Source organism: Callionymus lyra, chromosome 6, assembly GCF_982586985.1.
Source record: "Callionymus lyra chromosome 6, fCalLyr1.hap1.1, whole genome shotgun sequence".
In the NCBI taxonomy this organism is placed as follows: Eukaryota; Metazoa; Chordata; class Actinopteri; order Syngnathiformes; family Callionymidae; genus Callionymus; species Callionymus lyra.
This window is the reverse complement of record NC_141823.1, coordinates 27,916,665-27,935,928: the sequence shown is the minus strand read 5'-3', so window position 1 is coordinate 27,935,928 and position 19,264 is coordinate 27,916,665. Positions and strand designations below refer to the sequence as shown.

Here is a 19,264-nt window from a genome sequence, read left to right as displayed (position 1 = left end):
TTTAATGAAGCAACTGAGCAGCAAGGGACGAACTTCCCCCTAAAAGATGCTTAAAAACATCGATACACCCCCATACTGCTGGTATGTAAGGTCCATCTTGTATTAAAGCCTCGGTAAGAAGAATTGTCACAAAAAAAATAAAACAATATGCGACGACTAACAACACTATAAACCGGAAGTATTCCAAACGTACTCTGGATAAATAACGCTTTAAGAGCGCACAGAGTCTACTGTCTACACTGGAAGCGCTCGTGATATTGCCTGGAGTACTTTCGGTTTAAAGCGCTGTTAGTCTTTTTTTTTTACTTCTGCCATAAACGAGCGTAAAATATAGACTTGTTTATTTTTTTTCCTGAACAAAGGACAGATTTGTCCAGTTCCCTACACTTTTTATACTTAAGTCTGTTGACAGCCAATGAAAAGAAAGTAAATGAAAAGTAATATATTTTAAAAAGCTGATTGAGGACATTACCAACATCACTATATTGCCATCTTTAGTGATCCACACATCAATCACAATGTTTTACTTCAATTTCATATAGTTCTGTAGCAATCCACTTCTGACGGAAGGTGTGGCTTAGAGGGAAGAGTTACAGAACAATCTGTTCACAAAACATACTTGTCAGAGAGCCAATTGTTGACCTTGAGAGGGTTTAAGCATTTCATTTTATCTTTAGAATGTAAATTGGTTGCTTTAGTTATTGCTAAGTCTGTGATAGCAGTTTTCACAGGAAGTCAGAAGCTGACCTCAGCAACATTGTCTCATAAGTCATCTGCTAGTGACAATGTGGCGTCGTCTTTCAGCGCGAGCATGAGCAGCCAGATGTGAACTTTGCAATAACCCAGTGGAGGAATGACTGCGTCACCCCAGGAAGAGATGGTTGAGGTTTCTAAGTGTAAATAATAGGAAACAGACACTTCCACTGTCTGACACGCCTTTGCATCCAGTTAGGGCTGAAGAAAAACGGTACCACTGGCTTTAAAAGCTGTCGTCTATTTATTACAACTTACTTAATGTACTTATACTGTATTGTCTTTTATACATATGTTGTAATATTTTTAAGCAAGAACATGCTTCTTTTAAAATTAGAATTTAAAAAAATGTGTAGCTCTGCAATCTAGTAAAAGGCCACTTGAAAAAATAAATAAAAGGAAAAAACACAAGCAGCATTAAAGACAGTGAAACGACAATGATAATTTAAAATATTTGTATTTATACTTAATACATTATATTTTGTTGTTACAATTTGAGAAAAAAAACAAGGTTTCACTTCTCGATACAGGATTTTTTTCACCAAAATTTTAACAATTTTATCAGGAAGATAATCAGGCTTACACATTCTGAATACATTAACATTGTTTAATATTCCAAATGAAAAATGGATTGCAGCTTTATGTCATCATCTAATAAGTCAAATCTTTGCTGATGATATCTGAAAAGATAATAAAGAAGTATTTCATTGTTTTGTTTTTTTAATTTATTGATTTTGCATTAGCTAAATATTACCTTATAAGAAGTTATTTAGTTGATTTCTTTAGCATTAAATTGATTTAGGAAATCTGTTAGTTTGTACATACAGTATATCATTAAACATTTGATCGCATTCCATTCTTTTTTAAGCAAAAATTTTACATTTAGTTCCTAACACAGGTTTTTATATTAACTAAATATGTAAGTGCTCGTCAAACAATGAGTTATTATGACATACAACAGTTAAGAAAATGTTATTTTTAGAGGACACAAACCATGGGCTTTATATACGTTAGAACAGCTATTTTCTTCCAAACTGTCTTGACTTGTCTAAGTCTGATCTATGCTTTTCATCAGGTTGGTCTGAAGAACTTTATCTGTATTTCAATCTTGACAAGACTGATCTTGACGGTCCTGTGTGAGTTCAAAGGTCTCTCTAGGAATGACAACTTGCGAAACAAGTGATGAAAACAATGGTGATGCATCTTTAACAGAGCTTTTACCCTGAGTGAGTTCTGGTTCTGGTGTTTTGTCTCGCTTTTACAGAATCTGTTCTGTTTTTTTCCCATAAAAGGGCATTGACATTTAAATGTTTCATAATGTTTTTTTATGATTAAAAACCTAAAGATTGTTTAGGAATTCCTTTTCTATCTTCAAGTTATCAATAACTTATTCAAAACAGTTTAAAGAAAACTGTATTTCTCATCTCATATCTCAATATAATGTTTAACTAACAACAACAACCGGCTCCGTTGGGCACTGGACTGTCACTAATGAATTGTTTTTGCAAACTGTTTGTTGCCGAGAACATAGCACTGCCTGGTCAACCGAACTCGGTGAGCACATTTGGAAAGGGAAACTGTAACACTGTATGCATGATAATACTGGAATGCACTTGACTGGTGCCTCGATGGAATTTGGAGTTTTATATCTGCTTTACGATTTTTTTTTAATTTTGTCACAAGATAAGAGTTTACTAGGAAACAGATCTGCGTCTCATGTTATTTCTGGTATGAGTGGTATTAAGTGTACATCTGAGCAGTATCTATACTTTCAGGCAACACGACAGACGCAAGGGCAGTATCGTTAACTGGCAGTATGATTAGCTAAAATGGCCACATCAAATTTGGCAATAATCTGTTCCCACAGACTGTCACTGGTCAGGTGGTCATGAGTCACTGTGCAGCATGTGTGAAGTTATATGTCCAAAAATCCAATCTGCTAAACCTCTGATCCACTTAGGCTGCATTCTGGTCCACAACCATGTGATCGGAAACAGTTGCATAGAATGAATCACTCTTTAGGACATTCACCGAGCTTCTAACCTGCTGACGGATGGAGGGATGAGTCACAGGGCTGTAAAATGAAGTGCAAAAGAAAAAAGCAAAAAACCTGGCATTCTGGTGATTGACAGTTTTTCAAGTACAAAATAGACTGTGTTAGATCAAAAGAATAACACATTCTTATGTACACCAGTATGTCGGTTTTTTTTCTTTTGCCATATTAAAAAAAAAAGTCTGATTTACTGCTGGATGTGATCTTAACATAGATAAAGCATACAGGCCAGACACAACAAAGAGAGACAGGTTACCACACATACTGTATCATCTTAATCTTAAGCCTTTGTGAAACTGGTCTACGCTGTTTTGGAAGCCATGGGAGACACACTCCCTTCATCACACCTCATATGTTAAGAAAATCATTGAATGAAACCAAGGCAATAAAACTGTCCATCCATTACCTAAGTTGTTTAGTTTTTCTTCTTACTCTGAAAAATGTTTCCATGGTGATAAGAAGGCAAGAACCAGTTCGTGCACCAACTTTCCTGAGAAATGCACCCATTCATACTTCTATTTTGTTACATTTTAACTTCTGGTTCAGGTTCGGTGACCAGCCTTGTTTTAGTTTCAGGGCGTGATCAATGCTTTTGGACATTTAATGTATTATTGTTGTTTTAGGAACTGAAGTCGGATCAGACTTGTTGATGATATATTGTAGGGTGTGAATTAGAATATCAATACAAAGTAACTTTAATAAATTATTTCAAAAAGCAAATTCTTGATAGGAGATATCATACAATGTTGATACAGTGAAATCATTCCCTTGATGTTTCTGTTGCTTGAATTCATGAAAGAACAACTAGTTATATAGTTCCTTGTTTATTTTTCAGTTTTTAGATAATCTGTCATCACAGTGAGAGAACCTCTTCCTACATTTGCACTTACTGTAATTCCTGTGCTTTCAATTCTGAAAATTATACAAAGATGTTGCTAATCTATAGATTTTAAGAGAGAAAGAAAGGTGACGATTTCTTGCTAAAGAAGATGATAGTTTTTGTTTCGAACAATTGATTTAGAAAACATTGGCATCACTTATTTATTATAATGATGGTCAAGTGTTTTGTACTTTGGTTTTTAATCAAAATTTAAACTTTAAAACGCAAAAAAAAGAAACACTTCTTAGTATCCATAGCGATAGCAGGAGAAGCCCTTGTTGTAAAGATGAGCTCTTGGTTTTTCTGCCTTGGGGATATTTGGCCATGAATGTGGACTTGAAGCCAGTCTGGGGTATCGAAAGGTCAACCATCTGGAATCCTGTATTATTCAACGTTGCATATGCCGAGACAAGCTGGCTCATGGATTTGTTACACGAACAAGGTGCCTTGCTATTGTCTGAGATTGACAATAAACTGGTAAAGAATCCGGCTTTACTTCGACCTTTCTGAACGGATGAAGCTGTTGAAGTGGAGCTGGAGATGACGAGATGTTTAACTGTTGAGTTTGTTTCTCGGAGCCTTTAACCTTTGCCAGATTATTCTGTTTGTATTGATAATATTAACAAGACAAACACAATAGCTGTATCATTCTATATCTGTTTTAGATTTGTTTGAAAATACATTCAAATGTTTTCTACTGAACCTTTAACATCTACTCTCATAGCTACGTTGACGCAGGGCCACAGAGATTATTGCTCCAGCAGGGAGCCCTCATTTTACCATGGCAACTTGGCCAGTTGGGATAGAGAACACTAAATTTCTGAAAGTTGCAGAAAGTTGGGATGTTTTTTATTAGGACTGTCAATTAAAAAGGAGTTTTACCATTATACAGTAGATAGTCGAACATGTGCAAACTCTACATTAAAACATACTGGCAAATCTACTTCAACTCAAAAAAGAGGGTTACTGAATTGACTTAATAAAGAACTGTTGTCAGCGTCTCATATTTGTACTTGTTTATCTCATCATTGACAGCTAAACTTGCCATTGTTAGTTGTTGTTCACTTCAAAAAGAGCAGAGAACAATCAAAAACATCTTGACGTGAGCAACAATTCCTGTGGTGGAGGTCAAGTGATGTCCCATTCGTCACTTCTAATTTGAAGTAAACATGAACAGTTGACGTCCATCTTATTGCATAGCTCTGAGGACAATATGGAATAGTCGCATTCAACAGCTACTTTTTATTAGGCACGCAATCTCGAGCTAAAACAAATCAAGACCAGCTTGAAAGCTACTCACAAATCCATTTTGTCTTGACATTCCCAGAATTACAAGAGGTTTAACAAGTGTAAATAAAACATATTATTATTGCTAAAAGTAATAGAAAATTAATGAACCACAACTTGAATCTCTTCTAAGCTCAACTAAATCAGTCTTAATCCGTTCTCTCTTTGTTAAAACATCTTTATTGGGAATGTATCCCATCAGTATAAATGGAAACAGGAACTTGGATACTCATTAAACAGCAGCGCTCATTCGTTAATGGCAGCAGCAGAATCCAGCTTCAACAGCTTCAACACCATATGTGAAATCTTCCTCAACATTGATTCAGGTTCACCAGACTAGAACGCATCTGTGCCAGTTTTCCTCCTTTTTCCCCAGTTACATGCTGCAGCTATAAAAACAAACATACCATTAGTCTTGTCGCTGTAACTCTATCTACAGTCGTATATTGACTTTATCCTCCCAGCATGTCTTCTGCAGTACATTATCACGTCATCAGCAGAAATAGAACAGATTCATTTCACTGCTTGTATCGTTACGATCCATCGTTACGTCCAGTACAACCTTAGTTATTGAGCTACTTCAGCATCTACCTTTTTTGTAACAACTCAAGTATCTCTGTATTCCTGCAGTGTGTTACAATGGTCTGTAATGACTTCTAATCTGGAGCAGATGTGTGCCCACATGTGTTCTTGTGTCGCTGTATGTTGCCTGATCACCAGTGTACTCTGTCTTTGGGAAGGGACTAAACTATGATGTCGTCGCTTGCTGGTTGTGAAATGTTTGTGGAAATTTAAACCTCAATGAACCTGAGTTCTGTTCATATGCACCACAGCAACACTGCTTCCTGATTAGTCTGCTAGTTTAACTGACCACGTAATATCCACATTCACATTGAAATCAATTTATTACAAATAGAAGTTTACATACACGTTTCTTCTGCAGCTTTATCTCCCCCTTCAGGTGCAGAGCCTCTCTATAATCTTTACTAGTCTAAACTGTTTAAACTCATAAAAACAAGAATTCTGGTTTCTTTTTTCACTAAACCACGAAAGATTCCTGTTTTTTTTTTACGAAGTTCCTGTTTTGTTCTTACATTCCTGTTTTTTATTCTGATAAGTAAAGCAAATAAAAAAACTTGACTCACAAATCACACATTTTCTTTGTATTTAAAAGAGTATATTAGTGTGCAGTGTATTAAATTATGATTTGGTTAATGGTGCACAATCAAAGCAAAATACAATAATAAGAATGATAATAAAAGAAGAGTACATTTAACCCTTTTATTATCTCCCGTCTCAAGGTGACCCAAAGGCCCTAAAACAAATGTGTTTGTGGTATCCCTTGTGTCGTCTCTGGGTCAAGTTGCAGCGGTGGAGGAATACCACAAAACATTTCATTTCAGGCCTTCAGGTCACCTTGACCCTGAGATAACACCAGGTATACAACAAACACATTTGTTTTGCAGGGCTTCGGCTCACCTTGACCCTGAGATGACACAAGGGGGTGGAGTTTGTAATATAAACATTCCTATATATTCCTTTGTTGTTATTATGACAACTTTAGCCTAATCAAGCAACATCCCTACTCTTAATCCTAATTGTCAACACTATCCCTGAATAATAGAAGAGACTTCAAAAAAAGGTTCTTGAGTTTAATTTCTTCATTCTGTTTTTCCAGAGGACTGCCTCACTAAGTCAGCTACCCACTGAAGACCACAGAGACCCACTGCCTCCACACTGGAAATGCTACGTGTCACCCCAAGGACGACAGTACTATGTAAACACTACAAGTAACGGTAAAAGTTTTTACTTTTCTTTGATTGATAAACGGGTATCATAAAGTGTTCCCTTCTAAGCTTTAACCAGCACACAAACAGAAAGTCCTGATAGCACTGGGATTGACATGTCTGTTTAATCATCGAGATTTAAACATTTGGCTCTTATGTTGTCACATCTTTTAAGCGGCTTTCAACCTGCCCAAAACCATTTGAATTGAGATAACGTCCATCAATGTTTTTTGTTTTTGTGTCAGGGTTTGTCAGCTTCTATAATTGAAGCTGTCAATATCAGAGGCTTGATTTAAGCTGACGAGGGGTGAAGCCGATGAGTGACAGATGAAAAATATGTCAAACAAATGACACACAGCCTCAGCTACCTTAAGCCTAGTCATACCAGAGGGATCAATAACGTTTATCTATCCATCTATCTATATCAATATCTCGCAATAAAATGAGCACTTAAGTAACTATATGCTCTTGGTAGATATAATCACATGACACGCACCTTGGGAACATTCCACATGCTTTCCTCCATCGATTGTTGGATGAGAGTTTTCGTGCAGTATCAGTGGGCTCATGTCAGAGCTGCCATTGCTCTCCCGTGTCTTTGATCAGGTTCGCAGTGGTCAAGCTGTGGTCATGAGAGGGAGGCTAAATATAGCTCATGGGTCCACCCAGAAGGAAGACCAGAAGAATATTCATGAAATTACTGTTTCAATCCCAGCTGGCCACTAATTTGATCAAGCATAATTTGCTGGGTTTTATTATTTGAATTCTTGCTACACCAGCCCAACGTGTGATAGAACTATCTCACATTTGGAATCGCTAAAATTTCAATGCATCATCAGAACACAAAAGGACACAAACACATTTTGGTCGTCAAAACAAATCCCTTGTATTACTGTTGAGTTCAAAAACAGCATATCACACATTCACTTCCTCTAATCTAAGTTACCATGCTGTTTCTCTTTTTGTGTTTGTGTTGGTTGCTGCATCGTCATGGTAACAGAGTTCAGCATGTGGCTGAAGGCTGCATATACTTGTTTGTTTTATCATCTTTACTGGTGTTTGCATTGACCTAAGGCTCCTGCAGCAAGTACACTGAAATCCTGATTTTTAAGATAAGTTAGAGATATATGTTATTCTACAGGTTTTAAAAAGGTAAACCCATTAGAGAGCTGTGTACAATATATTGCAATGATTCACTAAAGTGTAAAAAACCTGACTACCAATATCTTGACACCATCTTCAACAGACTTGTGCCACATTCATTTAGATAAGTTGCACACGTAATAAAATATTTATCAGGTTACACAATCTTAATAACATTTGATTAAACTAAGTAAAAATACACGGTGTTAAAGGTGTGTAGCTTAACCAAGTTGGTAGCTCACTAAAGCTCAGACAGGAAACTGACCTGCTCACCTACCAATACATTTTTTTGTAATTACACTTGACCTATGGTTGTAAGAGTTAACAAAAGTTTTTGTAAACCGATTGCCTAAAATCATAGTTTATCTTGAAAAAATCCTTAAGAAATTAAGAAATATTCTTTAACAAACAAATTTATAATTCATTATTAATTATTTCTTTTTGGAAATAAGGGATGCAGCTATTACAAATATTTAAGTTATAGTTGATTAATCATATAAAAACATTAGTTCAAGGGCTGTTACTAATACACAAGAGAAATAGGATAATTCACTTAATAACCAATAACCAGCAGGTTGCAAGTTTTAACTAACAAGCTAAAATAGGTTAAAACTAATGATGAAAAACTAATTTCAAGTATAAATAAGTCAATAAAAAAGAAAGGAACTTTGTCCATTTAGCCATGCTATGCTTTACCTTTCTATTGTGTACAAGTAGGCATTTGTTTCAATCTGCCGTAAGTAATTTTATTGTGACCAGATCTGTAGTTGACATGCCAGCCAATCACTTTCTCAGGAGATTCAAGTATGTTATTGTTTTTCTCATGTCTCACAATCTCCCTAAACTATTAACTCATGTAACATAGATGTTTTTTGAAATATATTTAGAGATAAACCAAATTGGTATTTTCAGCTTCTCATTAATGGCAAAGCCAGCTGTTGATCCTGGTCATCAACATAAAAGCACATGAGAGTGTGGACAACGGCAAAATCTAATTTGTCTAATAAAATCATCGACTGTGTCTACAACACACAGCCGTACAAAACCCCTCATTTCCTTGTGGTAAGTGGATTATGTTTTATTGTTGTCCAATTTTATCTAATATTCCACTCTGTATTGATTTGTCTATGGTAAGAGATGGAAATCGAGGCTTTTAGGGGTTTGCACTATTGTTGTGCATCCAACGTGAAGGCACCGCCTCCGTCCATAAGCTTGCTGCCAGTTATATTCACCATGCGTGTCATTTGAGCCGATGGACTTGGCTCGCTTTTCTATGCAGTGAACACACCACAGCGGGCCAAGAAAACCCAAATGGAACCAGCTCTGTTTCAATGTCTGTTCTGTTTTATCCGGGCTTGACAGCAGTGGCCTGATCAGAATCCACGGAAGAACATACTGGATCTGGAAATCAAACTGATCCAGCATCTCAATTAGTAGGTTAAACAAGGACATGCTTCAAAATTACGTGGTTTAAGACATTTTTTTTATATTGTTGATAATTCAAATAATCCTTATATTTGGATTCATAAAGTTTTCAAAAACTATCACTTTTGCTTTTTCCATCCCATTTGGGTTGAGATTATTGGATTTCATCCCCAGATAACTGTTTTTTATTATTCAAAAAGAAAATCATAATAATAAAACGTAGATGATGGTGAACTCTTTCCAATCTGTATGCACTTTGTTGCTGTTTTTAAGATCAACAACACGCTTATAAAGAAAAACAAAACTAGCAATTTCAGTTTTATTTTAAAACATGCCTGGAGGGCTTTACAAGTCTTAAATCACACAAATAGCTTGAACCTGATGTCTTTAGCAAAGGGTGATCGTAAAAATAGAAGATTTCATATTCAATTTAGAGTTGAAGACGGAAAATGTGTTTCACAAAGGATTTTAGCATTTGCATGATACAAAGTGTGCTTTATTTGACCAAACCACTCTTTTATGTTTGGCTTCTTGTATCAGTCTAAAAGAAGAGGTGCTCCCTTTGAGATAGAAAAACATAAATATTTACACAAAACCCCAAATAACCCCAATATTCTACAACATTTCCCCCTTGTTAAAATCAAGCTTTGTTCATTAGAGTATAATAAAGTACAGTGGGATTACTCTCTCTCTTCTTCTACTCCTGCTGTTAGAGACCACTTGGGAAAGACCGTCCAGTGTGCCAGGCACTCCAAAAACACCCCTTCGCCACAAGAACTCCCTGCCAACAGGTACTGCTGCCGATCTCTCTCTATCTCCCTGGTTACTCTGTGTTTTACTGTTGTTTTTTTTAAGGGAATGATTGTCTGAAAGTTCCTCAGGAGTTCATGGCCACTCTAACAAACCTCAAACACATCTCCCAAATATTTAGCTGTTCTCTCTATCTGTATTAGGGTGACCTTGGACAGGTTGCCAGACCATTTCCGTGAACTTACTTGATACTGCAGACAGACAACGAGACTTGTGTACACATCCGCGTTTGTATGCAAGTCTGTAATTAAACATTAACACTTTACGAACTTTAGGTGAAAATAATTGTTGTAAATGTTGATGATAGTGGATATAATTGAAGTAATGGAATTGAGTAATTGTCAGTTGTTACTACCTTTTTGTACTTTCGTTGATCCTTTTTCTCAGGTGATAATAAACTTATAATAGGCGCCGTACACATGGCGACCTTATCAATGACTTGCTTTTCCCACGTGGACACAATAATTACTGATGTGTTTTACATGATTTACAGTTAGGCAATAAATATTGATCACTACCTCAAAACAGAATTATATAGTACTATATTAAGATTTCGACATGTTTATCCAATGCTTGAAGTGAAGAATAAAGGAAACCCGTCTCTCCTCTGCTCTGACTCCTCAGTAAACGGCTTTCACTCAGGTGGAAGTCCTCTTCATCGTCTGGAGCATCAACACAACAGTCTGGTCAGGAAGAGCAGTTCAGAGCCACAGGTAGACATGATGGTCACATATAATTGTATTATTATATGATGTAAAGTATATTGGAAATATAGATTACCTGTGTTTAGCCTGGTTATTATTATGTCTTCTCAACATGGTTTCTTAATGTTTTAAACTGTTTTCATATCAGAGTACAGGTCAGGTTCAACCATTGTTGCGGGGAAGACAGCAGCAACAGTAGTGAGGTGGAGGTAGGCTTAGTACAGAGAAGGTAGAGAAGGGTATTCTCGAGTAAGACTGTTGTTACTCTGGAGCAATTATACTCTAAAGAGAAACAGGGAGAGAATGTTCCTCCAAAAGTACAGACTAAGTAAGGGCTGATATTTGTCAATTATGAGGTTTATTTTTCCACATATTTTCCCCAATGTGCTTCAGAGACATGAGCAATTTTGGGTGACAATATTTTCTTCGACAAACTTGCCAGACTCTACCACTACTCTTCTTTATGTCTAGCTCAAAGTTAAGTCAAGTCAAATTAAAAAGCAACTAAGAGCCTAGTAACTGTCATCTTCTGATTTAAGCAAAAGCTAATCCAAATCTGTGACTGTCCGTCCACCTTCTGCCGTATTAAGATGATCAAATCTCCTTCCTAAATTGTTAATCCCACTGAGCTCCTGGTGGCATTTAAAGAAGACAAACCTCCTACATGGATGTTCCCCTGATCATAATTACGACCAGAATTCACTTCAAGAGGATCTTCCCACTACTTGTGCACCATTGCTGCTTCCCTTTCTTAAACCTTTTCTCAGACAATATTATTAAGAGCACAAGAAACAAGTCTAATAGCTGTTAATGATTATATGATTCTTATAGCGCTCGAGTCCTCCACGGTCTGCTCAACACAAGCTCTGAATCCTGCATAAGTTGAACCATGTGCTGGTTTAAACAAACAAACACAAATGTTGTGTTGTAATCCAACACAACATTTGTTTTTGTGTGGGTGACAGTGTTGTACATAGCTGTCATGTCTGACAAGGTCTCACACAATGTTGTTTCTGTTCTCACAGAGTCCTGGATCACCTACCAGGAAACAAAGCAAAGAAACCACAGTCACGGTGAGAAGAATTTAAATATACATGAACAAAATACCAGTGAGTGAGCGTCTTCTTAGCATTATTTGTGTTGTTCCCAGTCTGCATTAACCATCTTTTCGTACTTTAATTTACTGCTTTTTTCAAATGAAAGTTTAAACAGGTCCTTGTTAGGGATGGCTTCCTCCAGGTTCAGACAGATGGCTTTTATTGAAAGTGGTTTATTTGCCACTCCTTTACAGAGACCAATTGACAGCACATAAGTATCTAATAAATCTACTAATGATACTAATGTACAAATTGTGTACAAGCTAAAAAACTTCTGTGTAAATCGCACAGCTTTTCACTGAAATTATATTTTTTTTATCTTGTCAAACACAAGACAGAAAACTAGAAAAGCCGCTATGAAGGGGAATGTAGAACAATGTTGATTCTCTTAGGGAACCTACTGCTTATTGAGTGTTAATAAACAAGTATATTATATTATATAGTTAAAACTATGATAATTACACAAATTTATATCGTGCAACTACGAGACAATGATTTTATTTTCTTAATTTATTATATTACTTCTTGAGTAAATCTGACATAAAACATGATATGTTCCTTCAGGCAAAACATTTCAATTGTTCTACAACATTAAACTATCAATAACTTTGCATAAGAATCGGAAGAATCATTTTGCTTGATAAGAAACTTTAGTTCGATTCGATAGGCTTGTCAGAGCGAATGTTCACTGAACAATCTGGAGCGTCCCTGAAGTGCACGAAGGAAAGTTTTTTTTAAAAAGTGATGAAGCCAGACTACAAAAGTTTTGTTGTCATGACATTAATCGGGTGTCCTCTCTCTTCCAGATTAACTGTGTGACGTTTCCGTTGCCTGCCTTCATGCCAGAACAACATCTGCTTAAACCAAATGAATGGAGCTACTGTGACTACTTTTGGGTGAGAAAGCTGTTTCTATCTTTTGCTGATAATTGTCTGTGAAGTCATGTGAACCAAGAATCACGATTTTCTAAAAAAAAAAAAAAAGAAAAAAAAGGAACTCACTTAGTTTTTGTAATTAAATCAACAATACAAAAAAAATCAATATTAATTTATATTCATAACATATATTTAAATAATCAGGTGAAAGGTATAGCAACCACCAAAACCTTCCGACACACATGAATCCAACCATACAAACCACTTAGTAACCAGAGAAAAAAGGAAGTGAGAAAACGCTGTAATGAAACAGTTGAGGAAACGTTTTTGTTTTTTATATTTGAATAAAACATGTACTTCAGAAAGTACTTATTTGAAGGAAAAATTAAAGTAAAATACCATACTTAACAAAATAAGAACATAAGACATTAGACACTATTTTTTTCAATATTATAATCACCAAGTTAAATCATTCTACATTATTCATGTGAAATCAGCATCCCTTTATTGTCAATAAACAGTTAATAAACTAGTAAAAGTTCTTCCCCTGTCTGAAATCGCGGCGAACAAGAGGTTACTAGAGCAAAGTCCAATATCACTTAATAAAGGTCTTCACTCATCCAGCAAGCTGTAATCTCGCCCGCTTTGTTTATACAACAAGTCCCTTGGAGGTGGAGCAAAGTGTTTATAAGACTATAGCATTTTTTTTTCATTATTGTCATGATAATATTTTAGTAATTAGTGTAAGTTAAATCAGTCACAATAATTAACGTGAAATATTTATTGTCAATAAACATTAAAAATAAAAGTTAAATAAAGTAGCAAAACATGACAGGGTTAAATATGTTGTGGGTCCTACATATGGTGTTTGGTCCTGGTTACACTGGTCAGTTTCACACACAACCTTCCTACTACTGACACCATTTTTAATACGTGGAGCTCAATTATATGTCACTTATACACATGGGATTTTTTTAAGTAATTAAAAACACACAAGTAAAATAAATCAATGAGTTTATGTATTTCATTATTCAGTGCAAAAGAAAAGCTAAATGAATTTCATCAACAGCTGAAGTTGGATCTCATGGCAGTGAATTGTTTAATAACTTGTGATTAAGTGCTATTACCATATGGGTTATTTTGTCAGTATATTCTCTTGGGGAATTCAAACAAAATTCACAGATGCTTCTTTCAGTGCCGGATGTTCCCTTAGAAAAAAGTCTGGCTTCAAGAATTCCTCAGAAAAAAAGCTTTACTGTGTGAGACCACCTAACAGTTATAAAACCTTCTGTAACACTCCCGGTCTTTCTTCTACTCTAATCACTTGTGAGGGAGGGACACATGGTGTGTCCCAATACGTTCTTAAAAATAACTTCAAAGTATAAATGTACCATAGGGACCCTCTTCTCTGTTTGTCTGGAGGGATTTTTCCCAGCAGAAGGGAGTAGGATACACACAGTACAGGGCCAATGAAAGGAAAGGAAATATCTAAATTCATGCATCAATGAGAAGGAAGTGACCTCAACAGTTATTGAAAGATTGTCCTCAAATTGCACGTGTAGAGAAACAAACAGATATCCTCATGTACAAACCTCCAAAAAGACCTAATGTGGCCTGCAGCTATACAAGGATAATAGTCTGTGATGAGCCTCTTCAAACATATTTCAAGGGCAACTCAGGTGAAAATCTCACTTTAAATGTTTAAGTTTTGCTCTCAAAGATGCAGTAAGTATATAACTTATAAAGTTCTCACCCGTCCCATTCCCATGATGATGTAACAATGATCTTCACTCCTCTGCCAGCTGTAATCATCCCCCGCTTTGTTTATACAACAAGTCCCTTGGAGCAAAGTGTTTTTTTCAGTGGGTGGCGCTTAGGAAACTTTCTAATGTTAATACTTCAATGAAAATAGAGTTTTCTTTTTTACAGATACTGATGAGTGGAATAGAGTACCAAGGCCAATTTAAGAGATTCTTAAATCAACACTTGAGTTGCTCTTTAAGTATTTCAGTAAAATAATCACATTCTTCTTGCATTTATTTTTTTATTTTAGCTGGCCATTTCTAATCTGAGTTTTGCTTTTTAAGAGCTGCTCCACTCACAAAACACTCACAGATCTTGTACTATAAAACAGATTTTTGCCTCTTTTTTGTTAAAAGTAACAACAAGATTTATGAAGTTTCATATTATCTGGATCCCCAGCAAAGACTACCAACAAACTCCCCGTCTAGTCAGAGCTCAGGAATTGTAATTTCTCTGAATTAATTTGGGAGTTATGATGTAGCTTTCAAATAATCTTCTGATAGTCAGGTGTTCTGATTTTATTGATCCAATTTAATTTGTTTACCGTGTAGATGGACAAGAAAGAGTCTCAGAGCAGTGGTGGCGCAACAGGATTCGAGATCCTGCTGCAGAAGCAACTGAAGGGGAAGCAGATGCAGAAAGAGATGGCTGACTTCATCCGAGAAAGGTTCAGTATTTTCCATTGACTTTCAGTCATGTTGCGTCACATTAGGATAACAAAATCATTTAAAAACTCCCAGGATCCTCTTTTTTTCTGTATGTGTTGCACAACACAGGAAGCATGCATGGTGAAAAATGAAACTCCCTACTTCCCTTTCAGGATAAAGATAGAAGAGGAATATGCCAAGAATCTGGCCAGGCTCTCCCAGATACCTTTTGCAAACCAAGAAGAAGGGTGAGTGACATCTCAGGAACTTGAACGGTGACTCACTGTCAGATGTGCCGTTTCTCTTTAGATGAGATGCTTTCATAATAAACGGAAGTTTCATTCGCAAATCGTTGTGACGCAGAAGCACAACAGGGCATCGTGGGCCTTTTTTTTAACCACCATAAATGACTTTGTTATTGTCAAGTTGTCACATGTGAAGCTGAACCTGTTTGAGTCTTTAGATCTCATGAAAACTCGAGACATCCCACCGTTCTCGAGACATGAGAGTGGCATACCAATTGAAACAGTAATAACAAATAACCACCTCACATCAATTCCACCTTATATAGAGTTCAATCATAACCAAGTGAGAAATATTTTACAAGCATGGGAAGAACTCTTAAATACATGATGTCCATAGATCTTAAGTGAAAAAAGCTGTGAAAGCACAAAAGGTTCCCATTACTGCTGTATATGTTGAGAAAAGACACAAACAAAGTTGTATAAAATTGTCTTTAATGAGTGTCAGCCTTATTCTACACAATTTGAATTATGAATTAAATACATTGTGTTTTTAGATTATTATCAATCTATTCATCAATAAGTAATTGATGCACCCAACAGCCCGATAGAATTGGCAATAAGGATTAATTTAAAACTGATAAGCTGACATTTAGCAAAAGGAGATGTCTTCAGTCTCTAAATACCATGAGCCCACTTTTGTCCCATTTAAGTGAGTCACTGTTCCATTTCAATGTAAGTCACCATCAGTCGTGGTGCGGTAGGTGTACACTTTTTTAGATTACTTATCTTTACATCTGTTGGGAGGTATGCTGTTTAAATTCATGAAGCCGTCATGGACCTGAAGGCCCGAAAACAAATGTGATTGGGGTATCCCTTGTGTTGCCTTTGGACAAAGGTCAACAATCTCCCTAGCTTTCAGATATGGGCCCTCGGGTCGCCTTGACCCTGAGATAACACAAGGGTTAATATGAAAATCTTTTCATAATTTCCTGTTAAATCAGGTTGAATATCTTCTTTCTTCTGCTTATTCCCTAATTTCCTTATCATTATAGGAATTATTATTATGTCTAATATCAAACTTTTAACAGTTGTAATCCATTTTAAGAAGAGTTAAATTTAATTTCACAGGTTACATAAAGATTTGATCAGTCATGTTTTAACTTTACATAATTAGTAAATGGTTTCTAACTCAAAACTGTCATTGTTCATTCCATTAAAAAAAAAGTTTCCTGTGGTTCGGTGTTTATCACGTATAAATTTTAAATGTTCTTGCTATAAAACATATTTTTATTGGAAATCGTTTCAAGCTAATTGTGAAACTTCTTTTAAACTAACCAATCTGAAAACATCTTTGATTTATTTTGAAAATCCTTTTACATGCTTAAACATCATTTGTTTTTTTTTCCAAAATAAACTACCCGTTTTATCAAATCCATCCTCCATTAAAGCATATATTTCTAATGGTAAGGTCTTATTTTGTGAGTGGGCAGAAGAAGCATGTGAGAAAAAGCCTGCAGGGAGAGACTGGAGCAATTCCTCTTAAGACTGACAGCAGAGACCGTTTCACACTGAGGGAGCAGCTTTGTTCGACTCTTGGAGGGGACAGAGCTTCATAGAAACTTAAGAAGCAGGAAGCTGTGATGTTTATGGTGCCACCGCAGGGCAACCTTATTAGACTTATCGTTATTTAGAGAGTCCACATGAAAGTTCACAGGTAGCATCACTCAACCCTCTGACCCCTGGTGTGGTCAACCAAAGGATGAAATTAAAGGCATCCGTCTATGAAGAATTTGGAGGGTCGATTTTTCCTGATGCATGTCATCGCTAACATTTCCATGCTCAATCCTTCGTCACGTACGTGCCATTTTTACAGTGGGATGTAATTGTCCCATGCAGAATTCAGATGATGCCAGTCGGGTCATTCAGCCCACAAGTGCAACACAAAACGCTCATTATCCTCTTCCTCGGGCCAGTGCTGTTGTCAAGCAGGACAATCGTCTGTTTTGTTGGCCGGTTCCTATCAACCCAGCGATTACAGCCCCAGAACCAGAGCTGTGTTTTGTTCTGGATTTACCACTCTGTTTGGTAGCCATTTAGCCCAGAGACATGTTACCACTTCTTTTAGTGAAAACATCCTTCGGCGCGGCCCAAAGAAGCCAGAGGAAGGACCGAGGGTAGTATCTTAGTGTGGAACTCATCAGCTTTTAATAAGTTTCCGTTCAAATATAAAAGTTAACTTATTTTCATTCAACTAGCAATAATGTTCTGACTCTCTTAAAAGATGATATAGCGCAAACTTTCACATTTAAGCTCAGTTCATTATAGCGGGATCGTTTTTAGAGACTGCTACCGGTTTATAAATTAAAATACACACAATGATACAACACTTTTTAATGATGGGCTGATAAGGTTTCATGAACAGTGTCCTTGTGTTCAAAGGTCACTAGATTGCCATCTCCGCTCTGTGGTCGTTGGCTCTGAACCGCTTATTCAATGAGTCTTGAGGAAATTAAGAAATGATCTCTGAAAATAAAGACACTGTTTCCTGAAACCTAGTGAGGTGCAAATCAAAATATCTCTAGTATTTGTATTGGACAATTACACTGTCAGCTTCCAATGGTATTGTATCTGACTTAATAAGTCATAAATAGAATGTTTTATCTGAGAATCAGTAGCATGTTTTTTAACCCTTAATCGGACACAATTTAATAAGGTAAACTTGAAAATGCTTCTCAAGTCCAGCAATGATGCATATCAAATTACATTTTTATTGTCTTAAGGTTAGTTCTAACAATAAACAAGAAGTACATGTAATTTTGGACTTTTTCTTATCTACACCTTCGGCAAAAAAATAGTTTCTCTCTGTTCGCCCTCATATTTATTTTGCATGCGGACAAGGCTGTTTAAATAAGATGTTTTATTTTAATAGTCAAATGTAGCATCTTTTGTTAAATTGATAGTTGTACTCCCCCAATACACACAGCACACCTTAACCTCAGATGGTTAAGTAAATTAGGTAACATGTTTTTTTACGTCACACAATTTACCATCTGTTTCACAGTTAAATAGTCTGACAGCTGGAGTGAGAAAAGACTTAAAGACTATCTGCAGATGTTTCAATCTCACACTGATAAGTGACTATTCCTCCCACACTCCACCAAGGCCGTAGTGACAAAAAAAAAGTGCTAGATTAATAACGGGATTATTATTAGGTTTGAGATACTAGTTAAGATTCTTGTACTATAATTTAAATGGTCCTTCATAAATGAAGCTAGAATAAAAATAGAAAGTTAAGGATTTTTTAACATGGTTTTTGTGGTAGTGACTCCCATTTCAATTACTTTGATCTAAAAATGTGCTCTATTATTATTATTTTGATTGATTTATTTGTAAATAAAAAGCCGATGAGTTGTCATCAGAGCCACCTGGTCTTTAGTGAAATGATGTTGCGACATGGAAATATAGTTTCACTAGTACTGGTCAACTTTATGCTACAATTTAGTATTATTCCTTATATTCAACTAGCCTTCTTTGAAGTGCATTGGTTTATATTTTATTCATTAATCCGGTTCTTGTGTGATCCTGCTTTAATTTCATCAATGATAATCTACCTGATAAGTACCTGTACAGGTCAGTTGAACTGCATTTTTGATCTGTGAGTAATAAAGAGTATCACCTCATACAGTGTAAACCACTGTGTGCTGTGGTGACGGTGTTTGCAGAAGTGATTCTTAGACACCTGTCAGCCCCTATCG

At 36.1% G+C, this 19,264-nt stretch overlaps 1 protein-coding gene across 1 annotated transcript in view; it reads left to right on the top strand.

The window, feature by feature from the left end:
- gas7b (growth arrest-specific 7b) overlaps positions 1–19,264 on the top strand; it is a 33,195-nt gene that overhangs the window by 4,931 nt on the left and 9,000 nt on the right. Inside the window, exons 2-8 of the mRNA XM_087794589.1 lie at positions 6,652–6,769; positions 10,042–10,119; positions 10,763–10,851; positions 11,868–11,915; positions 12,746–12,835; positions 15,169–15,284; positions 15,438–15,512. Of these exons, the coding sequence (XP_087650715.1) occupies positions 6,652–6,769; positions 10,042–10,119; positions 10,763–10,851; positions 11,868–11,915; positions 12,746–12,835; positions 15,169–15,284; positions 15,438–15,512 (614 nt within the window). The remainder of the gene's footprint in view (positions 1–6,651; positions 6,770–10,041; positions 10,120–10,762; positions 10,852–11,867; positions 11,916–12,745; positions 12,836–15,168; positions 15,285–15,437; positions 15,513–19,264) is intronic.